The 15,724-nt window shown below is 37.5% G+C and overlaps 1 protein-coding gene across 2 annotated transcripts in view; it reads left to right on the top strand.

Moving 5' to 3' along the window:
- Window positions 1-15,724, top strand: part of POLA1 (DNA polymerase alpha 1, catalytic subunit) — a 265,803-nt gene that overhangs the window by 95,029 nt on the left and 155,050 nt on the right. For both annotated transcript variants that reach the window (XM_010986714.3, XM_031445684.2), the window contains exons 27-30: window positions 7,718-7,750; window positions 8,473-8,565; window positions 9,770-9,975; window positions 11,823-11,955. In XM_010986714.3, coding sequence (XP_010985016.1) covers window positions 7,718-7,750; window positions 8,473-8,565; window positions 9,770-9,975; window positions 11,823-11,955 — 465 coding nt within the window. The remainder of the gene's footprint in view (window positions 1-7,717; window positions 7,751-8,472; window positions 8,566-9,769; window positions 9,976-11,822; window positions 11,956-15,724) is intronic.

Raw genomic sequence — 15,724 nt, 5'->3', positions numbered from 1 at the left:
GTGTTTAAGCTTTTAGATCACAATTATGGCTGTGTCAAATTTTAGGGCAGTGTCAAATTTTAGGGAAGTAATTGAGAGATACTCATAAATATCATTAACTGTGTCTGTTGGGGAGGAGAAACCTTTCAGAAAGCTTTGTTTATTCAGCATGTTTTATATTCCTTACACATGAGCTATCAGAAGGTTAGGTTGTAAATTAAGGATTTTAATTTTAAACAAAATCAGTTTATCTGGAAACAAGAGTTGTACGGGAGAGGTACACTTTAAGTGAAGTTTATAATTAACAGGACTTTATCACTGGGGTAGAAATTCATTTCTCTTGAGTGGATGTTTAACATGCATTGTATTTGAAGGTGGGACTAAAACTGATTCACTTTTCATTTCTTGCATGGAAAGAGCTAGCATTTAAATATGTGCTGTGTGTGGGTTTAATTGCCACTTTCTATAACCAGCCTTAGGGTCTTCTTGTTGTGGAGATGCACTTATCAATCCATGGCTTTGCTCTTCTTGCGCTGGACCACTTGGGTTGGCCTCCTTTTACTCAAGCCTAAGAAATAAGTATGTATTGACGTACTACTTTGTGCCAGGCATTGTGTTAGGTTTAATGGCAAAGACATGTTCTCTGCTTATAATTTGCTTATAGTTTCTTAATTTTACCTTTTCTAATAGAGTTGTATGCTGTGGTATTCACAGAATAATGTGGGGGCTACATTGGACTAACATACTTGTTAATATCATTGGATTGGAGAGGCCAAAGAGGCTTTTCTGATGGTGTGAAGTTCCTTGTAAAGTGAGTAGATGTCAGGTAATGATAATACGTAACACTGCAAACTTAAGTATCAGAGACTGTACAGAACAATTTACATATGTTGTTACATTTAATGCTCACAGCAGCCCTATGGTAAGGAAGCTGCAGTTACTGTCTCCATTTTAAGTCATGAAACTGGGGGCTTAGAGAGAGGTTATACTGTGTGCCTGAGGTCACACAGCTTATAAGGCGTGCTGTTAGGCTTTGAACTCAGGCAGCCTGTATTAAGGTTTTCTAGAGAAACGGAACCAGTAGGAGTGTATGTTTGTCAGGATGAGAGGGTGAAGGAGAGGGATTGGTGTTAAGGAATTGACTCGTGTGATTGTGGGAGCTGGCAAGTTCTGAAATCTGCAGAGCACATTGGCAAACTGGACATCCAAACATACGGAACATAAATTGATGTTTCACGAGGAAGAGTTGAGTTTTGGCTTCACTGAAGGCTGTCTGCTGCAGAGTTCCCTCTTCTTTGAGGGGACCTTGGTCTTTTTCTCTTAAGGCCTTCAACTGATTGTGTCAGGCCCACCTACATTGTGGTGTGTTTCCTCCTTTATTCAGTAGGCTGATTTAAATGTCAATCTCTTGTAAAAACAAAAAACAAAAAACAAAACCAAAAACGTTCACAGCAGCTTGCAGCCTGGTGTTTGGGTATATCTGGGTGTCATGGCCTAGCCAAGTTCACGCATAAAAGTAGCCACCACACAGCCTAACTTTGGAAACTGCACTTTAAAGCATTGTGGGGAAACAGCATGTGAAAAGCACAGAAGCAAGAAAAGAGTACTTGTTCAGTGTACTCACAGCACTTCCAGAAGTCTAGATCAAGGGGGTGTGTGTGGGAAGCATTAGAAGATGAGGCGGGCCTCAACTAGATCATGAGTCTCAGGTCAAGCTGAGGGGTTTGAATTTCATTTTAAAGAGGACGTTTTAGAAGGAACACTGGCAAAATGTGAAGAATGGCTTGGAAGGTACCGATGCTGGAGACGGGTAGGCTGAGTGATTAGGGCCTGGAGGAGGGACAGCACACTGGCAGGAGGTGCCCCACTGGAAAAAGAGAGTCTAATGTGAGACTTGTTGGCTCATTGGATCATAAAGAAAGTCAGCCCTTTGTTTTAGTTGATGGCTCCTGGGGGTGCCATTTATTATGTCTGGAGCTGGTGAAGGTTTGGAGGAGATGGTTGGGATATAGAATAAATGCTTACGGAACAGATAATTGAATATGGGCTTGGAGAGAGAAAATGTTGAGTCATCAGTGTATGATCACTGAATCTCAACCAAGAGCAGTTACGCTCCCCAGGAATCATTGGGCAATATGTGGAGACAATTTTGGTTGTCATAACTGGAGAAAGCGTGTGTGTGTGTGTGTGTGTGTGTGTGTCTGCACACACATGCATGTGCATGCATGCTACTGGCATCTGGTGAGTAGAGGCCTGGGACAGTCCCTGATGACAAAGAATTATCTGGCCTAAAATGTCAGTAGTGCTGAGGATGAGAAGCACTGACGTATATATGTAGATGTGTGTATAATCTCCCCCGTGGGTTTGGGATGGGGGGAGCGGGGGGTGGGTCGCAAGAGAAGGTGGCATATGTTTCTAGGTACTATAAATACGTACACTCGTTAAATTAAGTAGACAACTTGGGAGAGCTGACATGTTTCTAGTTATTTTACAACCACATAGCCTTCAAAAGCAATCTAGAATATGGAAATACATTCTTGTAATGCTAGTTATCTTTGTTGGATATATTAGTGCCTCCTTTTCCTAATACTAAAGAAATGAATATGGTCCAATGACAAAACAACCAGATATAAGGAAGAGATATTGCTATTTGTCAAACTTGGATTCTAGATATTTCTATCTGGGAGGAATCCCAACCTCTTAATCTTATAAATGAGGATGCCATTGCCTAGGGAGGGAAACCAACTTGTTCTCACATCGCTTAGCTAATTAATAATTGTCAGTTTAAACCAGGACTCAGATTTCAGACCCCTGACTTGTGTTTTTTGTTTTTTTTGTTTGTTTTTGAACTCATTTATGTAACATTTTATCTTTGCAAAGCATGTTTTCAGCCTACAGTTCTTATTCCCACCTAGCTCAGGGAATTAAGTGGTAGTGTTATCCCAGTTTTAAAGAGAGTAAAGCCAAGTTTTAAAGGCAGTAAGGAAACCAGTGTCACAGGAATGGTGGAGACAAAGTAAGGTGCTTATTAAACCAAAGGCCTTGCTCCTTGAGCATCTTAGAGAAGACACACATCTAAGAATAACAGAGATTAGGAAAATAGGAAAAAGTCCATCTAATAAGATGAAATAAAAGATGTTCGCCAACCAGGAGAACTGAGTAACACTGAGTCCTGCTTGGAAATTGCTGAAATTGGGAATAGGGAAAGCTTAGATAGTGGTCTGATTACCACATATCATAATATTTATATTTCTTTTCTCTCCCCTATCCTTCAAAACCATTCATTTTGCTCCCCCTATCATGCTAATGTATTTTAGAAACTTTCCAGTTTATTTCTAATTTTATGTCATCACTAACAGAAGAATCCTAAAGCCATTTGAGATTTCACTTGTCATTCTGTTCATGTGTTACTTGTTTCGAATGTGACCTTACCTAGCATTTTCTTCACTTAGAAGATTTCCGTTGTGTTTAGTTTCTGTATCAGACACCAAAGTGGGTTTCTTGTTAGTAGATACTGGTATAATAAATCCATACTTTTGAAATAGGAGCTTGAGGCGTTTTTTAACTGGAAAGTTGGTGTTTTCTCCCATTTAGTATTAATAAGCGCTGTTGCAGTCTGTAATAGCATCTACAGACATTTCATAACCTTTGAATGAATGCATGGCAAGGCACTAGTACTCTGTTCTAGCGAAAAGTAAAGAGCCTGGCTTTATCCTGGGCTTGCTAGGAGAACCTGTACCCGCACACCTCGGTTGCAGTTGGTCCCAGGTCACCACTGTTGTTCACCTCCGACCCAACAGACGTGCTCTCTCTGCTTAGTAAACCACGTTGTGGGTTGTATCCCTGAACCAGTTATTCTGTTCAGGAAGCAAGTTTTTGCAATACACTTAACATTTCCTTTTTGGTTCTCCCCACCCTTCCCCAGCATTTGGCGGCTCTGATTGGGGTTAAAACACCTTTTCGTATTACTTTAATTGTTGTCCTCCCCACCCTCAGCCCCACTCCTTTCCTGCCCCCCCACCCCGCCCTGTTCTGCAGAGCCTGCGATGATTGATATGATGGCAGTGCTGTCATTCTTTTTAACCCCCCAAAAAAGTCATTTTTGTTCTAGTTATTTTAATAGAGTCCCATTAAAGCTGTATTGCTGACTGAAATACCGGCATGAAGGGCTCTCACTGAGCTGAGCCCAGGAATTAAGAAGTCAGGAAATGGGCTGCTGCATTGCAAGAGAGCCTCGTGTGACACCGAATCTCCTGATTGGGGAGATCATTACTGCTATTATGACTCGACTTGCGTAGGAATTTTAAATTCCATCTGAATGTCAGTAATAACCCTCTTAGCAAATTATCCTGAATAAAATCATGAAGGCATTTTATATAATAGGTGTTGAATTACTGGATAGATTTGCTAATTAAATACTCTTTGTTCTGCTGCAGTTGACATTACAGGGTAAGATCTTGAACAATTATTCTCAACAGCTGTACTTTGTTAAGGGAAAAATTAACCACAAAGTTTATTTTTTTACACTTGAAGTTGGCAGATTTTTGAAATGTGCTTGAAAAAATTCCATCATCCAATTGGTAATGAGTAGATAAATATGCAGGTGTTGCTGTGAAATCAGATAACTGCAGACTGCCTTATTAATGAATTTAGCAAGACTTTATAGCCCTGTTTTCTAGCTGCTGGCACTTAGAAAATGATTTTCTGTCAGAATGGGTCACTTTAATATTAGGCTTGTCACTTTGAAGTGAACTTGGAAACGGCCATCTTGTAATCACTGTACCTTGTGTCCAGTTGACCTTTCTGGATACCTGTGGCTTTTTTTAAAAAATGCATTTCCTTAATGGGGAAGATATCTGTAATGTGTAAGATTTTGATCGTTGGCTTCTAGAACATTCATGTGGAATGGGCTTTGTAACAAGGCAGTGTGACATAATGAAAAGAAAATGAAACGTAAGGACCAGATTCCAGATCACACTCTTGATTAGCTCTGTTACTTTGGGCAAAATCATAGAGCCTAGTTTTCCTCCTGTGAAAGTGGGGTTTATAATACTGCCGACTCCTTAGGATATTCATTCAGCATGCTACAAATACTCATTGATAGCTGCCACGTACCAGGCCCTCTTTTAGGTCCTAGGAATGTGGTAGACTACAGGAAAGATGATGACTAAAACTATCCTCAGAAATTGGTACAAACTCTGCAGAGACCTGTTTGGCTATATTTATCAAAAATTTGAAGCATACAACCTTTGGCCCAATAAGTCCTCTTGTAGGAGTTTACCTTGTTACTGGCAGATTGGCAGATTACATGTAGGTGGTTTCTACACTTTACCTTCATAACCCCACTTCAGTAAATAACCCTTATATACATGTAATCTGCCGATCTGCCAGTGGAATGCTATGTAGTCATTAAAAACAATAAGGCAGCTCTTTATGTAAGTATGGTATAATCTCTAAAATAATGTGTTAGCTGAAAAAGCAGTTGCAGTATAGTCTTTATAGTTTGCTTAGTTTTCTACCATTTCTTTGCAAAACATCCACCAAGAGGTTTCTGCTGCCAAAGGGAGACTCATTTTAGTAACTGCCCTCACATAGTGTGTGGAAGTGGTTGTGAGTTGGTGGCAGGACATTGTGGGAGTGGGTAATGGATCTGAAAAGTGAGAGTTGCCAGTTCACGTTGGAGGCGCACTCAGGACAGAGTAGGTTTGGTTTACGGTGTGAAAGGAGAGAAGACATCCGTTAGCGCACTTGTGGAGTTGTAGTGACAGATGGCGCTGGAGGTGTTTTACTTAGCGTAATAGTTACCTTGTGGAGCTGTCTGTTGTGATGAGGAAAGCCAAGCTTAGAAGGGTGGAAGGGGCAGGGGGTGAAGAAGTAGTTCGTGAGAAGTAGTTCTGTCCTCACTATGATTAACCTGACTTCGGTTGATCTCATTACTGCCCTTTTCCCAAAGGAATTATCAGGTATTCTCCCACAATGCATTTCCCTGTAATTTGAATGTTAAAAAATGAAGATGAAGTGGAGGAGAGTGGATGCTTTTTCATGAGTGAACTGAATTTTAGTGTCTGGTAGAAAAGTGATTGGGATTATTGTGAGATCTATCAGTCACCTGGCCAGCAGTTTTTTGAGTGCCTGTCAGATGTTCAGTGCAAACATGGGATCTGACCTCCAGGAGCTTGTGGTCTAGTTGGGGAGGTGACAAAGTGTCAGCCAAAAACTGTTTCCATTATGGGATTATCATGATTATCTTAGTCCAGTGGTCCTTAACCCTGCCTGCAAGCAGAAGAATAATCTTGAGAGCTGTTTAAAAGAATTGTGGGGCCAGGTATTGGTATTATTCAAAAGATACTCAGGCGATTCCACTGTACAGCCACCATTTAAACCACTGGTTAGCCTCATCATTACTCTCCACCACCCATCACCCCCAGGGCAAGGCAAGGTCTTCCTTGCCCAAGAACATAGGACACTGAATGCATAAACAATATTGGGAGACAGTTCTGCAGGGAAGGTAGGCAGTGGAAATGGAAAATAAGGGGTAGATATAAAAGATACTCTAAGGTCAGGATTTATAGGGCTTTGTATTATAAAAGACATGAAGGACAGAAACGACACCATGAAGTTTGAGCTTAGTTGACAAGGAAGACTCTTGGAGGTAAGAAAAAGAAATATAAATGAAGTTAATCTATCTGGCTCGTTGGAAGAGTGACTTCTGGTTTAGATCGATGCTCTGAACAATGGATGCTGCTCTAGAGGCAATAGCATGTAGTGACTAAGGCCCCACCCTCTGGAGTCAGAGCGCCTGGTTTCGTATACTTGCTCTGTCACTTACTGGGACAAATTAATTATTTTCTCTTTGTTTTTTGCATCTAAAAATTGGGAGTATTCAGTGGCTGTCTTGGGGATCTCGGAGAAAGAAATGAGAAAATGCACGAAATGCTTATAGCACAGTATCCGGCCCATATATTTTACACATAACACATGTACTGAGTGCTCAGTATGTCGTGTTACTCCTTTGAAGAGGCCTCCCTTTGTTAAATATGTGTTACTTCTGATCTAGTCTCAGATAATTTATATGTTTTTATCTACATCTACATTATCACCTATATGTCTCCAGTCTTACATCTATTTAGGCCTGGGGACAGACCTCTCTACAGGTATTATCTACCATGTGTGTTTGTTCCCTGAATGTTTATTGAGCCTCACCTCTGTACTGGGCACTTTGCAAGCTCCAGGGATAGATAATAAAGATCTACTTTCTGCCTTCAAGAAGTTTAGTCTAAGGAAGAAATTTAAATCATATATATGTATTTTTTTTAACTTTTTAAGATCCTGAATACTGTAAGAATTGCCAGATTTGAAATGCTCTGTCAAGCTTTGTTTTTAGCCATGCAGTTCTATTTAAATATTGATACCGAGAATAGTTTGCCTTTGTGCTGTATTAGAAAAGGATGTTTTATTATGCATATTTATTAAAAATAGATCTTTACATAGGTCTTCTTACATAGATCTTTACACTAAATCTGCTTACGTATCTCCAGCTAACAGCCAGCGTAGAGGCAAAATTATTTTTAGATTACGTTGATGTTGTTGTTTTGAGGGTTGTAGTTAGAAAACTGTCAAGAGCTTTAAAAATGTATGGAAATGACAAATCATTGGCATACCTATCTCTAAATGGCTTATATTTATGTTTCTATAATTCTGTAATGCATTAATCTTGACTTTTTTTTATTTCATTTAGATTTTGATGCATACAAAGGAGATGGTACAGAAGGTAATGCTGATGACATTTTTTTGTATTCAAGGAAAACTGTAACCCAGACAGCCTGGAAATGGCTTCTTAGGATGCCTAGTTTACGTTTATAATCCCTCCTAATGGATTATAGCCTTTTTCTTTTACTAACACTGATATGATCTAGCCGCTGCTTGAAGCCTATATGTGAGTGTTTCAAGCAAATTAGTAACAGTGCTAATTAGAGTTTACTTCCAGGCCTTTATACTGTATGTGCTCCACTGTTGTTTGTGATGATTGATTTTTTTGGCACTCTTCATATTCTACTAAATACTGTTTGAAACTGTTAAGAATTTAATACGGATTTGTGCTCCTGAATTTAAAAAAACCCATTTTGTTTCTGCTTCCTAAATCGTCGTGACCACTAAGTTTGTGGTACAGTGGGTAAATATAGATGTCACTTCCCTTGTCTCGTCTCTTTCTTTATTCAGTCCCACATTTTAATTCATTTGGAAGTGGATACTTCCCCTGCCACTCTTCTGTTTGTTTTAAGGAAATGAGGGAGATTTTCTTAATGTGGCAGTGCTAGCCTTTCTGGCTTACTGAGGTTTAGTCTTCGATTGTACAGTGACAGTATGGATAGGAATAAGCACAGACTTTTGAAAATTCATCTGGAACCTGCAATTTCTATAGTATGGAAAATCTTGAGTTTCACTGTGTGTAATGGTCACTTACTAATTTTCATAATTGTTGCTTTTTATTAGATGAATCTTGAAGTTATTTATGGAGATACAGATTCAATTATGATAAACACCAATAGTACCAATCTGGAGGAAGTATTTAAACTGGGAAACAAGGTGAGATAATTTGATGAAACTATCCATTTTACCTGCTTTCATGAATTCCATGTGTACATGGAACTTCATAAATTCCTGTTCATGTCCATGTGTATCCTTCTGAAAATAATGAACTTGATGCCTTCATTTCTTCATCCTTTTTTATATTTCTTAACTTCTGCTCCAGTTGTTTGTTTTCAGGGCAAAATTCAAAAGGAATTTTTTTCTTCCTTAAGTGATAGATATGTTTTACTTTTGTAAACAGTCTCAGTTTAAGATGTGATCATGTTGGAACTTATCACATTGTCATTCATAAGTAGAAATACATCTCAAGTAGTATTCAGATGCATTTTATACAGTGATAGATAAGGATAAATACCTACCTACATACATACATAATACACATACATCTGTAATTTTTACAGGAGTACTTAAAATATATTTGAAGAGTCAAGGGGACATTTAAAAATAATCATTTGTAGCCTCCTAGTTGCAGTTCATAGTTAGCAAGTGTTTCTTCAACACTTGCTATGTTAGATGTTGTTCCAATAAACTAAAACTAAGATATCATCTTACAAGCTAACAGCTTCCTGTCTTTTCCCCGTAAAATGTGTGAAATTTGAACTATAGTCTTTACTTGAGAGCAGGCTTGACATTACTGTACTCATTGGACCGTCGCTAGAGGTGACAGTCTGTGCCTTGACCTTGTCAATAAAGAGCAAGTAGCTGTTCATTTATTTGTTCAGCAGAGAGTTATTTGCTTATATTCAAGGTGCTTTGGGAGGTATAGGGAGATCTTAGACACTATTTTAATCTCAAAGTTTTATTGGTCATGTGTCTAGTTGTTAGACTATCTAATCTGATTCGGTAGTTTGAAGGTAAGTACTTATACATTCAGTTTTTAGATTAAAAAAAGACTACTTGAGAATTTTCATAAATTTCCTGTGACTGAGCCTGCCAGTTCTATCTTTTGGTTGAGTGGGATGATATATTTATATTATTGTCTATGTATCTTTTTGTCTGTTTTTCTCCCTGTGCTTTTCTGAAGCTCTTGAATCATACCCAATATAATATCATGTCCCATATGACCTAAGTAAATGCCTTCTAGCCTTGTGTGACTTCAAGTTCTGTTCAGATTAACTCTTGGCAATTTGTAGCAATGTTCATCTTCTCCTTGTTTGATGTTTGAGAAGCTAGCACTAACTAATGGTTGAAATTTTCACAGGTAAAAAGTGAAGTGAATAAGTTGTACAAACTGCTTGAAATAGACATTGATGGTATTTTTAAGTCTCTGCTACTGTTGAAGAAAAAGAAATACGCTGCTCTGGTTGTCGAGCCAACATCGGATGGGAATTACGTCACCAAACAGGAGGTGAAAGGATTAGATATAGTTAGAAGAGATTGGTGTGATCTTGCTAAAGACACTGGAAAGTGAGTTCAGCTTTTGTTTTTGCTTTTGTTTTTTCTCTTTAAAAAAATTCAAGCATTAATGACGTGGAGAATACTTTGATTCGGCCAAGCACAAGTACACAACTTTTTTTTTTGTTACTGTTATCATTGCATATTAACAATTCTTACTTAACTTGGAGTGGAATTTTACAGATAGGATAAAACTTAAACAAAGCCAAACTTGTTCAGTAAGAGATGCTTGCTGTAACATGCACCTTATGAGTTTCAACTCACAGTGAGGGTAAACCTTCACATTTTAGACGATTACAACATTACTTTTCATTGATGTTAGCTTGTTTTTGTTTTGTTTTGCTATACTGTTTCTATTAAAAAGTGCCTTGTGTTGTGCTCCTGAATCTTCCTAGTGCCTCCTTAGGATCGTAATTGTTAAAGTGTCCCCATGTTGTGGCTTAAAATGTTCTAGGATTCAAAGTGGGCCATGGAGTGAGACTTTGGCCCCGACTGTATCATTTGTGTGTAAAGATTCTTACTCATCCCAGGTTAATTTAAGAGGTAGTTCTCAAATACCATATGTGCCTCCAAAATAATAAATGTCATGACCGACCCCCTAGCTTTGCACCCAAGACTAAAGATTGTGATAAGAAGACCTGTTTGTTTGTTTTTAGGGCTACATTAACTTATAAAGCACCCATCTTAAAAAGACAAGTCATTAGGTGCTTTTTGTACCATCTTTCCAGGTAATTCCTGCTTTGTGAACCTAACCAATTCTGAAAATAGATGAATTTTTTTTTTAAAGCAAAATTTTAGATTGATTTTACTATTGCTGAATACCAGCAGTTTTTACTTGTTTCCCTATCTTCCTCTTGTGTTCAAGTTGGGAGATTGAGCAATTGTTGCTTCTGCAAAACTACTCTTGATTAGGCAGAGTTGATCATCTGAGTCTGGGTCACTGTTAGCCTCTTGTGAAATATAGTTTGAAATGCTTCATTGCCCCCAAACGTACCCAAAGATGAAACTACTTTGTATAGACTGTCGATTAGAGTGTTCTCTTCAGCTTTGTGTTTTCTAAGAAAAGATGCATCATAATAGAAGTAAATTTCTCTGAGTTAGAAATGTATTAGTAATTAAAGCTATACAAATGTTTTTGTCAGGGTTCTTTTTCTGACAAATTATAATGCAGCTGTCAAACCCTCGCTCTGCATTTTCTCAGAAATGGATAAAATATTGGCTTCCTTACTCCTTTTTTTCCTTTTTATTTTGGCGGGGGGGGGGTGGTGTCTGGTTAGAACAACATGAAGTTTTTGAGGGATAGCATGCAATTCGAGAACACTGAGAAATATAATGAAGCTTTTAAGAGAGAAAAGTGAAATCTTCGGGTTTTTAAAAAATTTGCATAAAGAACTTTATATTCCTATTTTCCTAGCCAGTGGTCATCTCAGGTGGGTTGACATTAGAGATAATATCTTGGTGCTTCATGAGGAAAGTGAAATATTTAGCCTCTAAAATTTTACCCTACACGGAGAATAGAACTGCTTGGGAATTTTGTAATTGCATAAAAATCCAATGGAACACATGCCTTTCTCTGTCCACATTTTGTGTGAAGCATTAGCTGCCTCGTTTTTAAAAAAAAAAGATCTGTGTATTTAAGGGCAGACCTGACATTGCAAGGTTGGCAACCTTTGGTAGAGTTAATGTTAAAAAACAAATAGTAATGGCCTTAATGGCCTTTTGGACATTAACCCTCATGTTAGCTTTTAGTCCAGTTCTTCTCCACATGTTAATCTAATCACATTTATCTTCCTTTTCTCTCCTTTATTAATAAAGTATGATATTGAAAAATCAATCCTTTTTTTTTTTTTTTTGTGCAGCTTTGTCATTGGCCAGATTCTTTCGGATCAAAGTCGGGACACTATAGTGGAAAACATTCAGAAGAGGTTAATAGAAATTGGAGAAAACGTGCTAAATGGCAGTGTCCCAGTGAGCCAGTTTGAAATTAACAAGGTAAATGTGGCATTTATTGCCGAGCCCAGCTGCTGCCGTGTGTTTCCTCCTCCTTCACATAGCTGAAGGACCACCTCATCCTTGCAATTGAAATAAATTCTAGCTCGTGAATTTATTTATCTAGCTGATTAACAACTATCTCACAGATTGAGCATTAGCATTGCCCTCTTCTGTGCCCAGCCCTGATGCACCCCCGCCTGTCACCGGGCCCTCCTTCTCCGTTCCTCACTTACGTCGTGGGAGCCCTGCGTTCAGAGGTTCTGTGGAGTCATATGTTAGTGTTTCAGGGACTGGAGAGCATTTCCTTCTTCACAGTCCTCCTCAGTTACAGTTGTTTTTGGGGCAGGCCTGTAAGCTTAGAGACACAGAGGGGGTGTGTGTTTGTGTAACTTTACAGAAGATGATCCTTAGAGGTACTGTAATCAGAAGGCATTTTTAGACATTGTTATTTAGAATTAAGATGGCGCTAGCACGTTCTGTATATTCAAAGCTCTTGTGCTTTTTTTTTTTTTAACTATATAAGTTATACTTTATGGTTAGTCTTAGTTGTTGAAATAGGGAATATTTTTTCTTACGTAATTTGAAAAATAAAATCTTGGTTTCCAAAAGTGCTGTGTAATACAAGATGTTAGGTTACAGATTTCTCTTTTTCATTTAGAAAGAGTATCCTTACATATTCAGCTCATTTTGCAAATACCATTTTACCCATTTTGTGATAAATAGATTTTATTGTCAAAGCTCATACTAAAAGGAATTTTAATGAAAAAGAATCTCATGATGGCATTAAATGGAAGTTTCAGAATTAAAACTCATTCGTAACACCCCTATACTAAAGTAATGCTTGTCATATTTGCACATTTCCTTACTCTTTAAAACATAGTTTTACATGACAGCAATTATAATGTATATTATTTTGAGACTTGTTTTCACTTAACATGAACAGATTTTTCTACATTTCTGTATTAATCTTAAAAATCATCCTGCTAATTTTTATATTTCGCTGGTATATCTTTAAAAATTTTTGCTTGATTATGGACATTATTGCTATTGTAAATAACTATATTGAACATCTTTATTCATTTGCCTTTTTTGCTTTTGGATGAATTGCTATCTTAGTTTAGGTTCCTTAAAGGGAAATATTTGAGTCAAAAGATAAGAAGATCTATATGGCTCTTGCCAGATTGCTTGGCAAAAGAGTAATAACAGTTGATAATAACAAAATGTATGTGCCAGTTTCACCACAGATTTGCTGATTTGCTTGTAGTGGTGATATTTCATTGGTGATACTATCACTGCTCATGTTTAAGTAAGATGTTGCTACCATAGTGGATATGAAACTGTATTTTACCATTGGATTTAATTTGCATTTATTTGATTCCTAGAGAGAATGAATATTTTCTATGTATATCCTTACAATTTGTGTTTATTCTTAGGTAAGTCATTTGTTTCCTACCTCTTAACCGTGACGTCTTTAACGTCACAAAAGAAGACATTCATTTATATATGAAATATACAAAAAATTAGAAATATAAGAAGACGTGTACCTTGGGACTAGCTCTTCACTTTAAGTGATGCACTGTATGCCTACTGGCATGGAATCACTTGTGACACTAGAAAGTAGTTTCTGTTCAGATTTTACTGTGTCTCAAAAATTTGCATGAATAAGAGTTACTACCTCAGTCTTGCTTTGATCAGTTTTTGCATCATTTATGCAGATGGTATCCCCAACACTGTCTACCTTCTTAGATATGTGGGCACTATGTTGCCAGGGATTCCAGGCACAAGTTTGGAAGGCTGAGCCCAAATATGACCACACTATTGGCAAAAGAACACTGAGTACATGTCCTCATGGGTCATGGGCCCATGTTGTCATCCTCTCACGTGGGTGATGACACAGTATCACTAGTGTGCTGAGAAACTCAACTCATAGACACATTGGCAGTCTCTGAGTTCTGTTGAACAGTCTACAGTCTTGCTATTTGAAGTTCCTATTATCAAAATTTTTAAGCTTATACAGAAGTAAAGAGAATAGCATCATGAACACCCATGGATCCATCACTGAGCTCCAGTAATGATCAACTTTTAGTGACACTATCATTAATAATAACAGTACTAGTTAATACTTAGTGGTCAGTGCTGTGAATACACTTTTCTGTGGCAGAACTGAAACTGTGACTTACTGTCTTTATATTTTCTATTTCACTTGGCATAGTAGCTGGCAAATAATAGTTGTTCAATGAGCGCTAAAAGAATTCCTTTGCTTTAATCATCCATTCATCAAACGTGTGCACAGTGCTAGATTCTGGGATATAAAGTTGAATAAGCGAAACATGGTTGGTATTTTCAAGATGCTTATAGTCTAACAAAGGTACTTACTATCCCATGCTCTTACACTTTTTTTATAAAGAAGAATTTCTGCAGTGTTGACATAAATACAGTAAAGTCTGATGAAAGGATTGTTTATGTAATGGTTATTCCTATGCCTGTTTACATTGAACTATTTATATATCAAAAGTGACTGTCTTGATTAACATTTGTCTGAATACTTGTACTATGTAAAACTTGTGAGTAATTCAGTTTTTACATTTTGTCATTTTCAAAGGAGAGTGAAATCGAAGAGTATGTATGTGACTGGTTGTGGATGGTCTTAGAATAGAATGTAGATAGGTATGTAGGTAGATTGAGTGATTTTGTGATATTGATAGAGCTTGAAAATGGAAGGTAAGCCTAGGGTGGAGGGGTAATGTGGTGAGATCTACCTTCATAGAGATTTCAGCCCTTGTTGACCAAAGCAACTGAAAGACACTGTGTGTGATTTTCTGAACTACTGCAATCTTAGCATAAATATATTTCATAAAGTAACACAGAATACTTCACAGTTGATTCATACAGCCCTGGCTAACTTGAGCCTAAATCGCCAGGAAGCATTTTTTTAGGAAAATCAAGCCTTCTAAAACTATCTTGTAAAATCTCCAAATAGCCCCAATCTAATAACTGGAAAGTATGTCAGATGAAATTCAGAATTTCTTAACATTGCATTGAAGTATAGTCAGTTGAAGAAGATAACAGTTTTCTTAAGTAGAGTTATATTGATTAAGATTTCTGTGCAGTATTACCCATCCAAGTCAATCAAGACTTCGCATAATGCAGGTTTGAGGAGATTCAAATACTTGGAGAATCTCCTAGGCACTCTCCTCTACTGAGTATGTGATTTAGAAAGTACATAACCCAGGGTGTGCGGCCGTGTGGGAGAACCTGCTTTATTCTACGACAGAATTCTCACCTTTCCTGGTCTCAGGACATTTCACACTCTTAAAATAATTGAGGACTGCAAGAGCTTTTGTGTCTATAGCTCACACTGATATTTACTGTTAGAAATTGAAACAGCAAAATTAAAAAGCATTTATTAATTTATTTAAAAATCAATGAACCCATTATGTAATTGCAAAAATACAATTTCTCCATGAAAAAAACTATATATTTCAAAATGAAGAAAAATTAGCCAGAGAAATTATGTCATTTTGCAATTTTGCAAATCTCTTTAATGTCTAGTTTAGTAGAAGACACCTGGATTCTCGTGTCTGGTTGGGCGTCCACTCTGTTGTGATGTGTGGTGTTGGTTGAAGTATAGGAAGAATATCCAGTTTCACACAAATATGTAGTTGGCAAAAGGAGCAGTATTTCAGTAATTTTTTGAGATCGTGGTTTGTTCCTTGATTCTACACTGATACTCTTTTATAAACAAGTGGTATTTTCTTAAAGGCTATTT

This window comes from Camelus dromedarius, chromosome X (assembly GCF_036321535.1).
Source record: "Camelus dromedarius isolate mCamDro1 chromosome X, mCamDro1.pat, whole genome shotgun sequence".
In the NCBI taxonomy this organism is placed as follows: domain Eukaryota; kingdom Metazoa; phylum Chordata; class Mammalia; order Artiodactyla; family Camelidae; genus Camelus; species Camelus dromedarius.
This window is presented reverse-complemented; position numbering and strand designations above follow the sequence as displayed.